The following is a 20,436-nucleotide window of genomic DNA, read 5'->3' as shown; positions in this document are numbered from 1 at the left end:
ATGGTACAGATGGGAACGTGCTTCCTCATGACAATGTGCAATTATGCCCAGTTCTCCAGCTATAACAATTACCAGGAGAGAAAACCCCAGGGAAGGAAACAGTCCTGGCCGAGAACACCCTTGCACGCTGGCACACACCGCTAAGTTCTCCCAAGGGTGGCCCCTGGAGTCATGGCCCCTGACCCCTTTCATAGTCCCTCCTAGAACCCATAAGGTGAAAAGCATTTGGTGAGGTAGGACATAAGGCAATCAACAAATGGGATACATTTAAGTAAGAAAATAGCAAGGCTTTATTCTTCTTCTTTTCTTTTTTTTTTTTTTAATAAAGACAGCCCCATTGTCGGCCACAGGGAAAGGATATACACAGTTCCCATGAGTCAGTAAGACTTCCCTGCTTCAGACTGCCATAATGCCAAAACAGATCATAATGTCAAAGAACAAAGAGCAAAGGGAACGGGGTAATGCTTTCATCTTCAAAGCAATAAAATGCAAAATAAGACAACAATTAAATGGACGTAATTAATGCTGGATATTCCCACTGGGGAAAGACCAGGGGACTTTCAATCCATCAGTATTTGGATACAATAACAATTCCGTGTCCATTGGGATACGTATTCCGTTAGACTGAGCCACCCTCGCTCCTCTCCCTGGCTCTCCCCTCTCGGGTACAACAGTCTGGATCAGACAAAGCTGCAGCCAGGAGCTTCTGCTTCGGAGTCCACCGACACAAGCAGGGGGCAATGTCTTGGAAGACCAGATAACTGGGCTTTGGTGAGGCACCTACGTGCAGCAGTGTCGCATATGGAAGTTGACAACATACTCAGCATTAGTCCTCTGCACTGAAATAGCAAAAGGCTCAAAAGGGTGAAAGGTGAAGGCAACAAGGCGTCGCACGGTGTGGTTGATGGGGCGGCCCAGTAAGCCTGCCTGGATCTCAAACTTGAGCAGACCAGAGTCCCGGGCATAGAACCTACACAGAAGAAGGAGAGAAAGAGAAGATGGTACAGAGAGTCACGACCATCTTGTAATCTGCACAGCACGAGGACGCGGCAACTCATCTAATCCTACCATATCGCCTTTTACATCGGCCCCAGGTTATCAGAAATGCAAAACCACCTTTGTCTGAGCAGCTCATTTTATGGCCAGGGGGACTATGAATTTTCCTAAGCTGTCCTGAGTCACTGGGTCATCTCTTTCCCAAAATGACCCTCAGTTAAAGCCTTAACTACAGCCACACCTTTTCCAGAAAAACTGCCCCAAGACTGCCTAGGCTAGGGCTAGAAATGAAATGCAAGCCACATGAATACTTTTAAATTTCCAGGTAGGCACATTAAAAAAGGTAAGAAGAGAAAGGCGAAATTAATTTTAGTGATATATTTTTTATTTAACCCAATACTGGTATCCAAAATATTATCATTTCCACCTATAATCCAGGTAAAAAAATATTAATGAGGTATTTCACATTCCTTTTTTTGTTGTATTAAGCCTTTGAAATCAGATGTGTGACACACAAGCACGTCTCAGCATGGACTAGTCACATTTTAAGTGCTCAACCACATGTGGTGAGTGGCTATACCCAGGAAAGCGCAGATCTTGGCCCGTGTTTGAGTTTTTCATTTTTAAGAAAAAATTCTCTTGGAAGGCTCTTTTTCACACACAAAAACAAAATACTAAGTAGTTTTTCATTTTTCAACTAATACTTCCATTCATCCCCACAATTAAAGACATTTTCCCATACACATGATAAACATCTTCGGGTACGGGGAACTAGAGATATTCAGTGGGGCTGGGGCTGAACGAGGTAGAGGAAGTCCTAGAAAATGAAGTGCTCTGAATTACGAAGCTCTATGACTTCCCTTTTGGAAAGCAAACATATGGTAGACATAAAGATATTCATAGCCTCTGACTCAATAATCCCACTTCCACGAATTTGTATCCTCAGAACTTAATTTAAAGGGAGGACATAGTGATATGAATAAAGATGGCAACTCTAGCACAGCTCCAATGTAAAAATGCAAGCCAGAATAAAGGTTCAGTGACGGGACTACTTCAGTCAACTGTGGTACATCTAACTGAGGGAGTGACAGGCCATCATTGGATGGGAACTCTGAGGACTACGGAATAACATCAAGAAACGTTTCTAAAATAAAAGCAGGCTACACAGGACAATGCTAACCAGGACTACAACAACATACATGTGAACATGCGTCCTGACAAAGACTAGAATGGAACACACAGTACAGGTGTTCAAGTCATGGCATCTCCTCTTCTAATGCCTTTCATAGCCTCACATTTCTCACTTTAAATTAAAAGTAAGTGAAAAACCCCTCTGGTCAGAGGCAATAGCCATTTCCAAATTGTAACTTAGGTTACTCCCTTTTCGTTTTAGAAAAACAAGTCAGAAAGGAGAGGAATGGATCTCATGCTACCTTGACAATATCAAATGAGGCCCATGATAGGCTTTTCTGTGTGAAAACCACATTCACCTCACCCACACATTCTCCAACACACAAAGAGCTTATAAGGTAAAGTGAGTTGTTTGAGCTTCTAAATCGAACTATCAGTTCACAGGAAATGTACACGAATGAGAAAAATTGTAAGCACTATTCCGGGGATGCACAAGCAGACTCCAAATGTGGGCAATACTACGGGACAATTTCACTGCAAGGAAGGTAAGAGGGAAGCAGAACCTTCAGAATAAAATGGATTTAAGGGAGTAGCAACTAATGCCATGTGTAAACCTTGTTTAGATCCTGATAGGAACAAATGGAACCATAAAAAGAATATTTACAAGACAACGGGAAAATGTGAAAACTAGGTACTTGGTGGTCGTCTTAGGACAGAGTAATGGTATGGAGGATATATTTTTCTAAGTCTTTACCTTTTAGAAATTCATGCTGAAATATATATGAGTAAAAAATGCTATAAAATCTGGGATTTGCTTCAGAAAAATCAAGAGTGGCAGTTTGGTGGGGTGTGGGGGTAGAAAGAGATGACAACATTGACCATGGACCTGATAACTGTTAAAACTGGGTGGCTGGTACGTGCAGGTTCATTATACTCTTCCACATTTTATATGTTTAAAGCTTTCTAGAATTTAAAAAAAAAAAAAATCAACTGGTTTTTGGAACTTGACTACAACTTCCTAAAGGAAATACTATGAGTGATGATTAACTGTTCAGAATGTGTTACACAAGTCTATTTAGCACAGAATGAAGCTGGACAGTGAAACTCTACCTAACACTGCTTCCATGTGAAAAAGGCCTTCCACTCTCCAGCTAAGGGTTCCAGAACACCCCTCCGCTGAAATCCCCCCACGGGTGGTGATGGTACCAGTCCCTCTCCCTAGTATCTAACACAGCACACAAAACACAAGCTCCCCACATGGAGAAAACGGGGCGGGGGGGGGGTGGTCTGTGGAGTGGAAGTCTGTGAGGGAAGGACTGGCTTAGTTTTCCAGGTTCTAGCAATAACACAGTAGTCCACATTCTAAAATTTCTCATGTGAGAACGCATGTGTTTCTCCAAAACCTGCCTGTTTCCCAAATTATCTCTGCTATCTTTTCTACTAGGTAACATGAGGGGATAAAATAATTTGAGTGAAATAAAATTAGAAAGTCTCAACTATAAAGACTATTATGAAACGGTATGTGGTTTCCTACCCTGGGTACCTTTAAAGGGGAACAACACTTACCTGAATTGGATGTTTTGATGAGAAGCAAAGAGCAGAACTACTTAATGTATGAGACTAGTACCGACATGATCAAAAGCACTCACCACATTATAAAAACAGCCTGTCCTTCCAAACAACCCATGAGTCCCAGTGGGCATGGTCGCAGTGAAATGAGGTTCAAGGGGAGAAAGAGAGAGAGAGAGAGAGAAAGAGAGAGAAGGCCATCTTTAGCCCGTGGGCAGTTAGCCACTGGAGCAGTGATCGTGTACCTGATAGGATGATCTCCACAAGTCTTGGGTCTCTCCATGACAGACACCCACTTGTCATCGTAGCTGAAGAGAGACAAATCGAGGTAGGGGCTCCCGCTGTAAGACTGAGCACTGATGGGGAGCTGACCCAGCAGACGGCGCACTGCCTCTGTGTGCCCTCCATACTTGGCATTTACAATAGTGTCTTTAAACCTAAAACAAAGCACCAGGGAGGAAGGCTGCATTAGCAGGCACGCAAAGCTGCCTTGGAGCTCAGATCGATAAAACATGTCTAAAAACAACTCATTCTGTAAATAGAAATCCAGATAATGAAGGACGTCAGGACTCCCACACATCACAAGTCTGCCTGGCTATAAACATTCTCAAAAACCAGAAAACAGAACTTGAAGTAAGAACACTGAATCACTTTAGAAAAGTTAACACAGACTCTCTAAACAAGTTTCCAATGAGGAAACTATTCTATGACAACACTTCTACTCAAATCTACTTCCCCAAACAGCAGTCTCAGCTTGCATTAAAAAGGAGCTACAGAGAGCAGGGAATGCATGGAGATGAGGAGCCTCTCTCCAACTTCTTGGGATCAGTTGTAAGTCAACTTTCATCAAAACTTTCGAAAAAACACTCATCCCTTGTTTCAAGTCTGGGGGCTCGCTGCCTGTACTCCCACAAAAACATCGGTACCTAAAGAATAGTAACATGGACACAGAGTCACAAATCTCATTTACTTTGAGTAATAGTAACAACGGAGCAATTACAACTGCCAAGAATACTAAATTTAATACCCTTTGACCAAGTATTTCCACTCTTCTAGAAATTTACCCTAAGGAAGCAATCCCACACGCAGAAAAATCTCTGTGCACATTCAATACAGTATTGTTTATGATAATGAAAAACTGACAGAAAATTAAAAACCTAATGGAAAACTACAATATCCAAGGATTACATGGTTACAGAGGAAATGTTTATCATAATGGTAAGTAAAAGAAACAGGCTACAGTCTGTACCCACAGTATGATTAAAAAAACAAAGAAAAAGGGGCGCCTAGGTGGCTCAATCAGTTAAGCATCTGCCTTTGGCTCAGGGCATGAGCTTAAAAAAAAAAAAATTAGGCCTAAAAAAAGACGTAGAAATGTATCTAAATGATAACTGCATTTGTGTGATCATTTTGATTTTTTTTCTTCTTTTTCACTGTCCCATTGTTTCTTAGAAAAAACGTCAACTATCAGTAATGCAGTTTTAAAAATCTCTGTATCAATCTCTGCATATCATATATTTTTTAAAAGATTTTATTCATTTGACAGAGAGACAGCGAGAGAGGGAACACAAAAGGGGGGAGTGGGAGAGGGAGAAGCAAGCCTCCTGCTGAGCCAGGAACCCCATGTGGGGATCGATCCCAGGATGCTGGGATCACCACCTGAGCCGAAGGGAGATGCTTAACAACCGAGTCACCCAGGCAGACGCCCCTATCATACGGTTTAAAACTTAAAGGGAAATAATTTTTTTAGTCCAGGGAGAAAATAGAAATGGGATCGGATTTTTGCCTTCACCATTAACCTGTGATGCTGGACGGACATCAACAGATCTCAGTTTCCCCAGAAGAAAGCTTAGCTCTCGATACTGCTTTTCTGTTACTCCTCTTGACAGTAATTTTCACAGCCTCAGTGTGAATCACAAAATTAAATCTTGGGCCAAAGAGAACTTCTTTCTTTCCCTTTTGAATGGGCTAAAATCAAAGACTCTGGGCTCTCGGGTTTGCAGCTCCTTTCCAGCCGAGGTCTAGTACTACCTTTCATAATCCACACTCTGCCTTGCCTGGCTCACTGGCTTCAGATGCTGGGGGCTGGCCCACGGCTGCATGACGATCCTAAGTCACAGCCTCCACGACGGTTTCTTGGCTGAAGCAGCTCGTCTTCCCCAGCGGCACCACTGGCTCCACTCTCCGGGCTTTCCACTGACAAAAGGATGAAGCAGTTATCCCTGGGACGTCTTCTGGCGTTTAACTCCTGGTTCACTGTCACTCTGCCCAGTTATGCCTCTCCCAGTTCACGGGACTTCTAAATTCACAGAGATTTTCCTTCCAGCACTATGGCCTCCTAGGTCCTGAACCTCCAGTACTATGTCCCACAACCTCTCCTGCACTTAATCAATTCTTCCCCACCTTTTCCTAAACCATCAGTTCCCCCCGAACTACAGTTTCAGACTACTTCCTGTACCATACTTTTGTGGTTTATGTGGAAAATACAATTTCCAGAGGCTTCCTTAGAAAAGGTACATGAGAGGCAATTTTGTTTGAGAACTTTCATGTCTGAAAATGTCTTATTCCAACTTATTGGATATAAAGTTCTAGACTGGAAATCATTTTTTTCACAGAATTCTGGAGGCACGATTTTACTGGCTTCAAGCTTTCAGTGTTATTACTTCTAAGTCCAACACTATTTGATGACTTATTTTTTACCATGTGAAATATATGTTCTTTCTGCAAGTTTTTACCATCTTCTCTTTATCCCCAATGTTCCCAAACCTCATTTTAAAAGATTTATTTATTTGTGAGAGAGAGGGAAAGCGTGAGTGGAGAGGGGCAGAGGGAGAAAGAGAATCCTAACAGGTTCCACATGGAACCCAATGTGGGGCTTGATCCCATAACCCCAAGACCATGACTTGAGCCAAAATCAAGAGTTGGATACCCAAATGACTGAGCTGTCTAGGTGTCCCCGCAATGTTCCAAAATTTTATGATGATATGCCTCGGTATGGGTCTTTTTTTGTGAGGCACTTGATGGAGCTAGATAATTATTTATCTGGGGACATGAGCCATGTTTTGCAGCACTTGCCAATTTCTGTGCTGTAAATCCTCCTGCTGTAAAAGGTACTTCTAGGTAACTTTTAGATCAACTTCAAGGTACCAAGGTGACACTGCTGAATGTGGAGCTGTCTCAAGATGAGCAGTAGCACATCACCAGGTAATACTTTCATCATGCAGATAAAACAGATACAAATACACTCAAAAACGTAAGTAGTAAAATAACTACAAAATATTTTTAAATTAAAGACAAGATTTTTTAGAAAGATTTTATTTGAGAGAGAGCAAAAGAGAGAGAACATGAGCAGGGGAGGAAAAGAGGGAAAGGGAGAAGCAGACTCCTCACTGAGCAGGGCACCCGACATGGGGCTCAATTATAGGACTCCAGGATCATGACCTGAGCCAAAGGCAGATGCTTAACCGAATGAGCCACGCAGGCACCCCCAAAATAATTAGTTTTCAATAATGACCACATTTAGCAATAGCTTGCAAAAATTCCTGAAAGCTTAACAAACAGACTCTCATGAGCCAGCCTGAGCCAGTCCTAGCACACCACTGAAAGGTCCTGCAAATTTCGAAATTGATGTTCTTCAGGCCTGGAAAACTATATTTACATTATTTCCTTCCTATCATTTTCTCTACTGCGCCTTGTGGAAATAACCAGATATTGGATGTCCTCGGCAAATTCTCTTAATTTCTTTTCTTCATTTCTCTCCCATTTTCCTATTTTTTATCAGTTTACTCTATTTTTTTGGAGAATTCCTCAACTCTTCCTAACAAAATTTAAGTTTCTGTTCTAGGAATGTTTCTTTTTTTATAGCATCAATTATTTCAGTGATTGCAGTGTTATTCCTTTATTCTTTCTACTGTTTGTTTTATTTTGGTCTCTTTCAAAATAAAGATTTTCCTTAAGTAACTCACGAACCTTGGTGTCCCATTTTACTTGAACATTCATCTAACCTATAATAGATCCACATTCATTTATTTTTACTAAAAGATGACTGGAGACTATAAAATTGATCATTTTAGAGCCCTGTGTTCACCAAGAAATAAAAAATAATTCCAACTTATATAAACATTATATTTTCAATATAATGACAAGATGCTTAATGAAATGTTACATTATGATACAGTTCTGTGGGGGAGATAAAACAGATATATGAATTTGAACATAAAAAGAAACAATGTAGGGGCGCCTGGGTGGCTCAGTGGGTTGAGCCTCTGCTATTGGCTCAGGTCATGAACTCAGAGTCCTGGGATCGAGCCCCCGCATGCATCAGGCTCTGCTCCTCGGGGAGCCTGCTTCACCCCCCCACCTCTCTCTGCCTGCCTCTCTGCCTACTTGTGATCTCTGTCAAATAAATAAAGTCTTTAAAAAAAAAAAAAAGAGGAAACAATGTAAAATTTCAAAGAGTACTGGTATAATCTGCTCCCTCTTTTATATCAAATACTGAATACCAAACTACTATGGCATCTGGATTCCCCAGGTTATGTTTAAAAGCATTGAGTTGGAGCACCTGGGTGGCTCAGTGGGTTAAGCATCTGCCTTCAACTCAGGTCATGATCCCAGGGTCCTGGGATGGAACCCTGCATCTGCCTCCGTGCCCAGCAGGAAGCATGCTTTTCCCTCCTCCCTCTGCCTGCCTCTTCCCCTTCTGTGCTCATGCTTTCTCTGTCAAATGAATAAATAAAACTTTTAATTAATTAATTAATTAATTAAAATAAAAGTGCCAGGTTATACATCATCAACTTATGCAATGTTATATGCCAGTTTGAGAGAGAGATCATGACCCACAGTGACGGCAGACACTGAACCGACTGAGCCACCCAGGTAGTGATATATATAATTCTCAATATAATTGGCTAGGGAAAAAAGACCTGTAATAATTTTATCTTAAAAACCAATTTTTTTAAAAAAAGATTTTATTTATTTATTTGACAGAGAAAGACATAGCAAGAGAGAGAACACAAGCAGGGGGAGTGGGAGAGGGAGAAGCAGGTTTCCCATGGAGCAGGGAGCCCGATGTGGGGCTCGATCCCAGGACTCCAGGATCATGACCTGAGCCAAAGGCAGACGCTTAACAACTAAGCCACCCGGCGCCCCTAAAAACCAATATTAAATATACACTGAAAATTGCATTTTTCTGCAATTATTACAACTTACCAGCAAAAGAATTTTAAGATCAACTAAAAAATTGAAGCATGAGGGTATCTGCAGTTGTCAAAATCTTCCAGTGGTATGATACAAAACTCCGAGGATCACAAAGCTGGAACTCCGCCTTTCTTTTCAACTTTTATTTTCTCCTCCTGAGACTTCCTACAATTCACTTAATTCTAGATGCATTCTGAAAGAACTCTCAAAAAAACAGCCTCCTCTAATTACTGGGTGAGTTCATTCCTTCAACAAACACCTAATAAGCTTATTCCACATGAAAGACACTAGCCTGGGTGCTACAGGTACAGCAGTGAATGTAACAGACTAAAATCCCTACCCTCATGGGAGTTTACCTTCCATTCCAGTGACTTTTATACTTTCTCTCAGCCAGCTGTACCCAACTTTGTAATCAGTTGATAATGATCTGCCTGATTTTAAAGCTCACTTAAAAGAAAATTCAGGGATGCCTGGGTGGCTCAGTCAGTTCAGTGTCCGCTGTCGCCACGGGTCATGAACTCAAGAGTTCTGAGATCGAGTCCTGGTTCAGGTTCCTGCTTGGCGGGGAGACTGCTTCTCCCTCTCTGCCTCCTCTGCCTGCTCTGCCCTGCCACTTCCCCTGCTTTGCTCTCTCTCTGACAAATAAGTAGATAAAATCTTTTTAAAAAAGAAGAAGGAAAAAAGTCAGTGGCATCTTGGTTTTGGCTCAGGTCCTGATCTCAGGGTTGTGGGATCCAGCCCCTCACTGGGCTCCACACTCAGTGTAAAGTCTGCTTAAGAGTCTCTCTCTCCCTTTGCCCCTCCACCACACTCAAATTAAATAAATATTTAAAAAAATAATAAAAAAAAAAAAGAAGAAAATACACTCCAAGATGAAAAAAGCGAATTCTGATCCAGGTCCTGCCTCCAAAAATCCTTCTATACTGAAAAGAAATGCTTGTAAGGCAGAAAGTTTTTGTGAACCAGAGAAAAAGGAAAAGGCAAGTAACTTGTCTGAAAACCAATATCCATCTATTTCTAACTGAGTACTACCCTTTTATATAAAGATGAGGCCACTACATTAGTGTATTTTTGTTCATTTTTTCCAGCGGCAGTAATGCTTACTCTGAGTCATCTGTTCACTCTGGTCTGACCTATCTTGAAACCTAAAGCAGATATTTTCCCTAACTGTCTAGAGTTGGGGGAGCAATTTAGTATGTGGTGTCCAATAAGGCACTGACTGACTAGAGTAGGATTCAGCTTGGGCCAACGGCCCAAGGTAACCATTCATTTCACAATAATGTACTCAGATAATTACATTTGAAACTGGTTCACGGGAAGACCTGGCTGAGGGGGGGTATTAATTTAGGGTGAGCCAGCTGTTGGTGGAGGGACTCTAAGTATGAGTATCTGAAGGTCTCTTCTTTGGGTTGGTCAGTTTCCCAAGGAAAAAATCTCGAACATCCTCCCTGAGGAGTATAAGCCTGGCTGTCCAGTCTGATAAAGGGGACAGGAATCTCACCTTCAGTTCTGTTGGTTTTCACTTAATTCTTGTTTTTATCATGACGAATCTCATCCCTACCTCCACTGTGCCTCATGAACATGAAACCAGAGCCTACATGGTTCAGTTTCTCCAGTGAATAAAGCTCCAGCCTTCTGATGTGGTGGTGAAGAGACAGGCTTAGAAAAGGGGGCTAGAGGGCCTGGTTACTTCTTTCCAGACCCTCACCCAATCCTCCTATTGAAGCCTACCCATCAGAGGTATCTTCAGACGTACCTAGGGCTTCCAATTCCCCAACCCCTTCCAGATTTCTCTGGCAAGGCAAGTTGTTTCTTGATGGCTGAGCTCTTTAGTCTTAAGCTTTTGTTCTCTGAAGCGTGCCAAGTTGGTGTCAAGTTACTGGTGATCAATTAGCTTCTCAGCTCCCAGCACCGATTCAGATCTCTCTCCCATTGATAATCATCTCCTGTCTCCAGTGCCTTTCCTCTCCCATTTTCTTTGGCTCTTGTGATATCTATACCTCTTCCTCCTTTATTGTCATTTTGGTAGGGTGACAGGATGGAGCAGAGATAAATGCACGTGTTCAACACATCATGTTTAACCAAAAGTTCTACAATTATTTCCCTGGTCATTCACTCAAAAAATACTTAAATGCTTGACAGTACATCATGAGCATACAGCAATAAATAATAAAGACGCGGTCTCTCTTTCTGCAGCTCTCACAGCTCTCCTTCCTCTAGGACGAATCAGAGATAACGCACAAGTAATTCCACAGGTGCTGACAGACAAGACAGAAGTTCAGGATGACCCGAGGGGTTAAAACAGGCAGACCAAACCAAAGCGAGAAGGGCACAGAGAATACAGGAACGGTTTTTGGAGGAAATGACTACTGGCCTAACACCGGTGAATTGGCTAAAGAAAAATTAACGCCAGTTAAGCCTGGTGGAAGAGCTTACCGGCGCTGGATCTGCCTTGCAAAATTGTTGCTGGAAGCTGAACAGGGAAACTGGACTTCACTATGGAGGGTAGCATTACGGAAGAGGTCACAGAAGTTCTCAAAGAGCTCTAGAAGCTCATCTGATGTATTCTCAAACACGGCAATCACCTCTGTTGTCACCATATTGTATACCACGAAGAAAGATGCCTGCAGAAGAACAGAGAGACCTATGAGCCAGCTGGATATACTGCCATGCCTTGGAAGCTTACCACTTGGTTGAAAATTCCAACAAGTACAACAAGCAAACACTTCTGCTCCCACACTAGCTTAAAACATGGCTCCAGGTGGTTCTGGGAGAGGAGGAAGCCTCAATGCACTTCATCAATCAAGGGCCATCAGTCATGGCCAATACTGCAGGGTCTCCCACCACATCTGTACTGTTAGGATTACTGAGCTAGCCTGTGTGTATGTGTAGAAAGGTTTCCAATCTTCCACTTCGGACTCTGCAAATTCAACACTTTTTCTTCCTAGTATTTATTCCTGACTTGTTCCCTAACCCAACCTGAAATAAAAAGCACTTTTTTAAAATGCCAGATTTAATTTTCCTCCCTGCTGAGAAAGTGATTGGTAGCTGTAGCCGCCTGTTGACAAATTATTTTCTCTTGTATATGTACAGTTGAAAGTTCAATATAGGGACATTTATTTTTCCTCTTAAGATTTCTATCATGCAGAGAGACACCTGAAGTACACTGTGTCCTAAAACTGCCCAGGCAAGTTGCAACCAAGCAGGGAACTGCTGCTGAACAAATGAAAAATCAGGGAGGCATTTTCCTTTTCTTTCTTCGTAAATATTCTTTCGGCCAAGAGCATTTGGAAGATACATTCGAGATTTGTAGCAATTAAGATCAGAGGGGGGAACTGAAAAGCATTCAAATACCGTAGGTGGCAGAGTCACTACTTTCTCTGCCTTGGCCCCCGGGGAACCAGCCCTCTACACCACCAGTGCTGTGCCCTGCCTAACAAGAAAGCTGCAGGAATCCCTGGTTTTTGTCCCAATGAATGTGGCAATGTGAACCAATCTGCAAGCTTTCAACAGGACTCCAGAAGTTTTCAGAACGTTAGGATTAGTACTTCCCCCTCCTACAACGGAGTTAAAGTCATCAGTTCCTGGAGCCACATGGCCCACCTGTTTTACTACTCATCAGTCCTTCCCAGAGCTTTCATTACATGACTTTTGCGGTCACCTGGAAATTAAATATGGCTGGAAATTAAAGAGGCTGCAGAGTAACCTGAGAATAAGACTCATATTAGCAAGGCTTTGTGTGTAGATGCACTTTTCCTCATTAACCTTATTGGAACCTATCATATTAAACTGGGGAATGGGGCGGGAGGACAACTGGGGCAAACTGGGTTTAAAGTTACAAGCTCTGTAAGCAAAACAGTGAGCACCAGTACTGCGTCTAGCCACAATTTATGAGAACTACCAGAAATAAGTGGGTCATGTTTTAGCAAAGGGAAGAAGGATAATCTCAAATGTGGCTATCAGAGACCATTTATTCCCTCCAAATGACAAAGGTAATTATAGCTCAAACCTAAATAAAAGATTGACTCATGTCCTTTCTATAGACCTGGACAACATTTTGACCCTATCAGGGCTCCACCAGGATGCACCATAATTACGTGAATATAAAATTATACAAACGTTACTAGCCTTTCCTCCGGGGCAGACTGGGAAATACAGAAGGGGACAGAAGTCAAGGGTGTCACTGCCAATCTTCTATGACACATAAGATGGACTAGACTCTCATATGTAATGGCTCAATGGGCAATTTCGTCATTAACAGGAAAGAAAATAACCCAGAAAATCTAATCTCCAACCATATTATTCCCACCACCCACCTTTTTTAGAATATACAACCTATGATTCAGAAGAAAGATACTGGAAAGCCTTTTACTGTGGACGGCTGGTAAGGTCTTAGGAACAGTCTCCTGCACAGTCTCTCTTAGAACCAAATGCAAGTCAGTGAGAGATACAAGACAGCCTTCTTTGTAGCTGACTGGTTTGCTCTCGATTCTGAATCCCCAAACTCCTATCTAAGGAGACATTCTGGAAACAGGAGAACAGGGGGCAAGAGTAGAGAAAGGTAGGTCTCTTACTCGACCAACACTAAAGTGGAGAGCTTCTCAAAGAGAAATGCCCCAAAACAGCCTGAATTTCAACATGGTGTTCCAACCCAAGAGTCTTGTGAGCTTTCTGTGCCCTTAACACCACTTGATTCCCATTTGTGGAACAGCTCTCTCCTCTCCAAGATCTTACATCCAAACTGAAATACCCTAGAATCTGCAGTCCTGATGATTCACTTGGGAGATCAGAAGTATGGGCTTTCTTTTAATCTTTTCACTGCTCTACAGCCTATGGTCCAGCACATGGGCAAGGTCAGTGTAAAGTCATAAAACTTAACTGCCAGATGAACTTACTTATTAGTTACCTCCTAAGGATTCTGTGAAGAAGTATAATGAAATTAACCACTTAAGCACGGAAGGCCAAATTTTTAGAAAATTTTTTGGCAGGGGTGGCACCTGGATGGCTCAGTCAATAAGCGTCTGCCTTCAGCTCAGGTCATGATCCCAGAGTCCTGGGATCAAGTCCTGCATCAGGCTCCCTGCTCAGTGGAGAGCCTGCTTCTCCCTCTCCCACTCCCCTGCTTGTGTTCCCTCTCTCGCTGTGTCTCTGTCAAATAAATAAATAAAATCTTTAAAAAAAAAGAAAAAGAAAAATTTTTTGGTATGGTGGGCTCATTCTCATTCCTAGAACTAAAGCAGACCAACTAGCACAGTATCACAAAGTCAAGGCCGGATTACCCACTTTGGCCGGATTAGTCCAAACTTTGACTTTGTAGCACTTGGGCTTCTTTCTCAAGAGAAGTGAAAATGCTCTGCAGGATAATTAGGGTACTAATCACGGAGCTGACCACTCTCGTGTCAATGACTTGAGATCTGGCTCCCATTTGTCCAAATACATACAGGTGGCCAGAGAAAATTGGAGCTATTTTAAGACTGAGGCCTAGGCTACCAAAAATTCAAGAGCATGGAAAATGGGAATTCCTGAGAGGCTGGCCATAGGCAAAGGGAGAAACCTTCCCACTTTCCCGAGGGGCTGGAGGCAATAAAGGGCCTGAGAGCACTTCACACCTGTGATGGGTCTGTGACCCGCAGGGTTACCACGTCCTCACTGGTGTACTTGATAAACAGATGGTTTTCATCCAGAAGCTGCATTTTCCACATGCGCAGCTGCCGCAGCTGGTCAAAATATTGGAAGAAGCGCCTCTTGGCCGTCGCGCTCCCATCCTGCTCTGCCCGGCGCCACAGGTACACGAGCAGCCGGTGTTTCAGCGAGTTGATGAAAGGGTCTCTGAAAGGATTGGCCATGCCCGTCTGACTGTCCCGCTGCACCTCCGGGAAAACGGCCGACACCGTGAGAAGGTCATCCTCGTAGCAGAAGCGGCCGATGGTCCTCACATCAATGAAAGTGCCTTCAGGAGTCACCTGGAAGACGTGGATTGTCTGCTGCTGCACCGACAAGATGGCCAGGATGTTTTTGTACAAGTACAGCCCTTGGTTGTGTGACAGGACCACCTTGTCACACTTGAAGGTGCGGGTGTCGCACAGGCGGCCCGTGTGAAGGTCGATGATATGAAGGGAATAGTCCTCCAGGGGGGACCGGGGGTTAGGGGTCACGGATTCACTATTCCGATAAACCTCGTAAAAAGGGGGGTGCGGCTCATCCGGGAGGTAGGCAGCTGAGCCCACGATGACACAGCGGCAGTCGTCGGTGAAGAGGCTGCACTCCCGGTTCAGGTGCTCCCCGTTGGCGGCCACGTTGGTAATATGCAGCAGGACAAAAAAACGTTCAAAGAGCCGGCCGCGGATGTTGACTGACCGCTGGTCGTTGCCATTGGACAGGATCTCCCCCTCAGAGCCCTGCAGTAAGTCCTCAGCTGCCTGGCAGCCCTGGTACTCATAGATCTCAAGAGAGGTCTGGTCTGAGGAGAAAGCAATAAAGTAGCGCCCATCAGGCGAGAATTTACGCAAGAAACACGGAGGCTTTTCAACATTGACAACCGTGAAGTTGGGGAAGACATTCTGGTGGAACACTCGGACCTGATGCCAGTGGGTGCCTGCCTTGCCTGAGCTGATTCGCCGCCGTTCCAAGCGGTGAATGACATTTTGGTTCTGGATTCTTCGAGGTTTGATGGTGGAAACATGATGATCCATTATCACATCTCTGCATGGAAAAGTGAAGAAGTCAAGAAAGCAAAACAAAATTGACCCAAACATAAATATCCAGAAGTCAAAGCGATTTTCCTCCTGATAGCCGGGACCTAAGAGCTCGCAGGGTGCCAGCGATCAGCACTTCTCCTTCCCAGATCGCAGTCAGAAAACAGTCCTGAGATTTCGGATTCTAAAAACAGGTTTGAAGGAAGGACCTAATTCACTAGGAACACCTTCAAAGCACTCTTAGCTGTTGGGAATATTCAACAGAATAAACACAGAAATACATCAAATTCGTTCAGTGTAAGAGTAACATCTTGTGCACGTTCATTAAAGAAATGTATTTACTAGCCCTTAAGATGTCCATACTACCTGGGGCACCTGCGTGGCTCATTTAGTTAAGTGGTTGCCTTCAGCTCAGGTCACAATCTCAGGGTGCTGCAGTCGACCCCACATTGGGCTCTCTGCTCAGTCAGCAGTGAATCTGCTTCTCCCTCTCCCCCCTCTGTGATCTCTCTCACCTACTCTCTCAAATAAATAAATAAAATCTTAAAAAAGCGGGGGGGATGTTCATACTACCTAAAGCAATCTATAAACTCAATGCAATCCCTAACAAAATCCCAACGGTGGTTTTTGAAAAAAAAAATAGAAAAATTTATCCTAAAATGCACATGCAAACTCAAGGAACCCCAAACAGCCAAAATAATTTTGCAAAAGAACAAAGTTGGAAGACTCAGTCTTCCAGATTTCAAAACACATTACAAAGCCAAATAATTAAAAAAAAAATTGTGGTACTGGCATAAAAACAAATATACCAATGGAATAGAGTAGAGAATCCAGAAACAAACCCTCACAGATGTAAACCCAAGATTCAGGAGGTTCAGAGAACCCCAAATGCGATAAACCCAAAGAAATCCATGCCCAGACACACTATAGTCAAACTTAAAAACTAAAACACAAAGTAGAAATCTTAGAAGCAACCAGGTAGATGAGGTATATTACCTTGAGGGGAACAATTCAAATGTCTGGATTTCTTGAGAAACTATGGAGACCAGAAGGAAGCAGAACAACGGTTTTTTCAACTGTTGCCTCTGGGTCAACAATCAAATCTCAGCTAAAAATCAACTCTTCAGATTTTTCCCTATCTTCCCATTCATATCAACTCTCATTCTACCCTATTTTACTTCCTTTAGCCCTCATCATGTTTTGAAATTATCTCAATTACCTTACAAGTACCTGTCAGCACACACCAGCCCCAGGGGCCCTGCCCAACTCTAGGTGAATCCCACCACCTGGGGCAGTACCTGAGGCACAGTAAGGGCTCAGCAACATGGTAAATGAATGAATGGAGCAACATTCCAACAGGCGCCTTGAAGGATCAAGAATTCACTAGGCAAAATAAAAGAGGAGCACTTCAGAAAGAAGGAAGCTGTACTACCATACTTTGAAGACTACATATACTTTTAAAGTATTATTTGAACTTACTCAGAGTTGTTTTTTTTTTCTTTTATTAGGAAATAATTATCGTGAAGAAAATACTAATGCAGGAGAGTAAGATGAAGCCAGATGTACAGAGAAATGCGTACCATGTAGACTTGAAGAACTGCCAAGCTTCTAATTTGGCCTTGATTTTTCCAAGCAAAGCAAAAAGGAAAAACCAATCAGTTACAGAATGTGCACAGCCAATAAGATAGAAACTTAACAGAGGCCTGGAAGAAGCACAGCTCTTCCCGGCACGGGAGTTTAAAAGCAATCCCTCTCCTAAGTTTTCTCAAAGGACCTAGGCATGATAGAGTGAGCAATGTTCTCCATACCCGAACAACAAATCCTGAATTTCACACAGCTACTCCTTGTTAAAAGTGACATTGTTGCTGTGGCTATTGTAATACAGCCTAAAAAACACACTATTAAGGTTTAAGCATTTCAAAATACCAAACAGCATACAAAACTGCCTCACTCAATCCCTGCCAAGGGTAACCCTGCCAACCTAAGATGAGGGCTGGAGTCAGGGTGACCGGAATGGGAAGACAAAAGCAGATAAGGCCCAGGCACGGGAGGACTAGGCACAAGACACCATCTAGCAAACAAACTGCTGAGTGGGATCAAGTATACTACAGCTGTTCAACTTAGAAAGAGCCACTGATCATACTAAGCAAAACAGATCCTTAATTCTAAGAAAACTGATGCACACTTTGTATAGCCCAATCTTAAATTCTCTGATTTGTCTTCTTAAGGGAAAGACACCAGGGGCGCCTGGGTGGCTCAGTTGGTTAAGCGACTGCCTTCGGCTCAGGTCATGATCCCAGAGTCCCAGGATCAAGTCCCCTATGGGGCTTCCAGCTCCATGGGGAGTCTGCTTCTCCCTCTGACCTCCTCCTGTCTCGTGATCTCTCTCTCTCTCTCAAATAAATAAGTAAAATCTTAAAAAAAAAAAAAAAAGGCAAAGACACCAGAAACTGGTATGAAAGGTGTGAGGGGGTAGGCTAAGTGGAGTTGAGGACCTGTTAACTTCAGCTCCAAATTACACAGAAAATCCTCACTGAATTTCCGAATACTTCTCTCAGCATGCACGCTCTCTCTCCCTCTCCCTCCACACACACTCTATTTCATATCACACAACTGTGATTTTTAGAGATATGGTGAAGTTATTTAAGGCTTTTTCAACTTCTTCTCTTATTGTTCTGATTAAAAAAACAATACAGGCTCATAAAAATTCAAACACTGTAGAAAAAGTATGAAATGAAACTCCCTTTAGGGTGCCTGGGTGGCTCAGTCAGGCAAGCTCCTGCCTTTGGCTCAGGTCATAATCCTGGGGTCCTGAGATCGAGCCCCTTTGCGGGCTCCCTGCTCAGTGGGGGAGTCTGCTTCCCCCCCTGCCTCTCCACCTCGCTTGTGCTCTCTCTCTTATTCTCTCTCTCTCCAAAATTATTTCCAGAAAGAAAGAAAGAAAGTCAGTCCCTTCTAGTCAGGGTGAGAACTATTATAAAAAGAGTCAGAGTAACTGGTGTTATTTCCCCAAAAGCTGGCCCTCTCCCAGCTCCCCTAGACCAGTGAATGGCCCAGCTACTCTCCCACTTCTCGGGAACCAGACACCTGACGTCTTCCTTGACACCTCTTTCCCTCGGCCCCCTGATCAGTCATCAAACTCTGGAGGTTTTCTCTCCTACTAAATAGCCCTCTCATCTTCCACTTACCTCTATCACAACCTGCCGTACCCTTATCCCAACTTTTATAATCTCACGCCTGCGACACCGCATCAGCTTCCTACCTAAGCCCACTCCTTGCAACAGCCAATGATCTTTCCAAAAATGCTTTTGTGACCACACCCTTTCCACTACGGATTAAAAACAGGAAAGCATCTTCCCACTGCTCTTTATGATCAGAATCAAAATTTTTTAACACGACAGCCAGGTGCTCAAAGATCTCAGCTCTGCCTCTCCAACCCCATCAGTTCCCACTAACTCCAACCACTTCTTCAACGGGGATCCCACCTCCTGCCTCGGAAGCTTGGCACCTGCTATTAACTGAAATCTAAAAAAGCTCTTCTGCTCCCGTTGCTAACTCCGATTTCAGACATCAACCTAATTATCTCCTCCTCAGAGAAGTCTTCAAATACCAACTAGAGAGCCACATCTCGCCTTCACAACACTGGTCATCCTTCAACTCTGTCTCTGCACTTCACTCCTACCTGTGGCACTAAGGGTGAGCTCCTGACCAGTACACATATTCTGCCCACCCCATCACCCTCCTGGACACAGCTTAAGCCTCCTTTCCTGTACGCTGGACCTGCCTCACGTCAAGTTCTTTGCCAACTCAGACATCCACAGGAGCTGTCCCCTCTGCCTAGGACGTCTTTCCCCGGGGCCCTCGCATAGTTTCTCAAGTTGCAGCCCAAGTGTCATCTCCTCTCTGATCTTTCTCTCTACAGCAGGCCTCCATTACTTCTCCGTCTGTCTTCTCCATAGTAGCGGCCACAATGCGCGCACCTGCCTCTACCTGCACGGCTGTGTGCTTAATGACGGACTCCCCACTACACCGTACTCCCTAGACGGGAAGCAACCAGGTATGCTTCGGTCACCTCAGTGTTCTCAGTGCCCAGCAAGGGGACTGGCCCCTCGTACGCCTTCGGTACGTTATTTATGAATGAAAGCAGCAAGCCTGGCTGAATGGGGCCACTCGCTCCTCGTGTGGCACTAGGAGTCCTTTTCCCCTTGCTGCCTCTCAGCTTCCCCACAAGGGCTGGCGCACACACCCCTCAAGTCGCCGTGACGGCTTCCAAAGCGGTAAGGGGATACCAAGGGGCGGGCACACACCCCCAAGGGGGCGCCCCCGGAAAGAGAAGCCCGGGGCGGGGCCTCCATGGGAAGGGACCGCTCAGGGAGGGCGGGAGCCACGGGGCCTCGGCGTATTGCGGGGAGGGGGCCGCCCCACAGCGGGAACGCGGGAAAGCCTCGGGGAAGGCCTGACGGGTTTGGAAGCTGGGCCAAGAAAGGAGAAGTCCTCACCTGTACGGTCCTCGTTCAAAGGGCCGGGGAGAAGAACTCCCCGGCCTGCTCGGCACGCGCCTCCCCCAGCCCCGCCCCCGCCATGCCTCCGGCCCCGGCCCCCGCGGCTGTGAGCCCCCGCTTCCGCTTGCCACCGGAAGTGCGGTGCAGCGAGAAGGTGTGGGGAGAGCGCGGCGGCGTCAGCGCACACTGAGAGTGTTCCAGCGCACCCTGGTGTCCGGAGGGGGAATCGAAGCCACAGGAGCCCAGTAGCTGGGAGGGAAAAAATTAACCTAGAGCCCTAACGTGGGCATGTCAGTGATCTCTTAAGGTAATGCCGCTGAGCCTGCTGGACACGTTTGCAAAAACAC

General features: G+C 44.3%; 1 protein-coding gene across 3 annotated transcripts; it reads right to left on the bottom strand.

The window, feature by feature from the left end:
- Positions 1-266: 266 nt before the first annotated feature.
- Positions 267-20,198, bottom strand: DET1 (DET1 partner of COP1 E3 ubiquitin ligase). 3 transcript variants are annotated; one of them, XM_004763779.3, is made up of 5 exons: positions 20,087-20,198; positions 14,502-15,594; positions 11,329-11,516; positions 3,942-4,133; positions 267-970 (listed from the first exon to the last, which is right to left on the bottom strand). In XM_004763779.3, the coding sequence occupies exons 2-5, from the start codon at positions 15,582-15,584 to the stop codon at positions 781-783; spliced, it is 1,653 nt and encodes a 550-aa protein (XP_004763836.2). In that variant the 5' UTR covers positions 15,585-15,594; positions 20,087-20,198; the 3' UTR covers positions 267-780. The 3 variants fall into 3 exon arrangements, 2 of the variants coding, with proteins under 2 accessions (XP_004763836.2, XP_044923176.1); XM_045067241.1 differs by lacking the exon at positions 20,087-20,198 and adding an exon at positions 17,067-17,206; XR_006602657.1 differs by lacking the exons at positions 267-970; positions 20,087-20,198 and adding exons at positions 5,728-5,892; positions 17,067-17,214 and having other exon boundaries at positions 4,051-4,133.
- Positions 20,199-20,436: the final 238 nt, after the last annotated feature.

The sequence above is a fragment of the Mustela putorius genome, unplaced genomic scaffold (genome assembly GCF_011764305.1).
Source record: "Mustela putorius furo isolate JIRA1106 unplaced genomic scaffold, ASM1176430v1.1 tig00003875_pilon_pilon_pilon, whole genome shotgun sequence".
NCBI classification, from domain to species: domain Eukaryota; kingdom Metazoa; phylum Chordata; class Mammalia; order Carnivora; family Mustelidae; genus Mustela; species Mustela putorius.
Note: the sequence above shows the minus strand (reverse complement) of the source record. Positions and strands in the feature narration are given on the sequence as shown.

What these genes read in the sequence shown, in the direction of transcription:
- DET1 (XM_004763779.3), bottom strand. Translation starts at nt 15,584, where the DNA reads ATGGATCATCATGTTTCCACCATCAAACCTCGAAGAATCCAGAACCAA. An exon ending in GCAAGGCAGATCCAGCGCCG is followed by an intron (nt 4,134 to 11,328) that starts GTAAGCTCTTCC and finishes GCTTTGTTTTAG; the next exon opens with GTTTAAAGACACTATTGTAA. An exon ending in TGTGGAGATCATCCTATCAG is followed by an intron (nt 971 to 3,941) that starts GTACACGATCAC and finishes TCTTCTGTGTAG; the next exon opens with GTTCTATGCCCGGGACTCTG.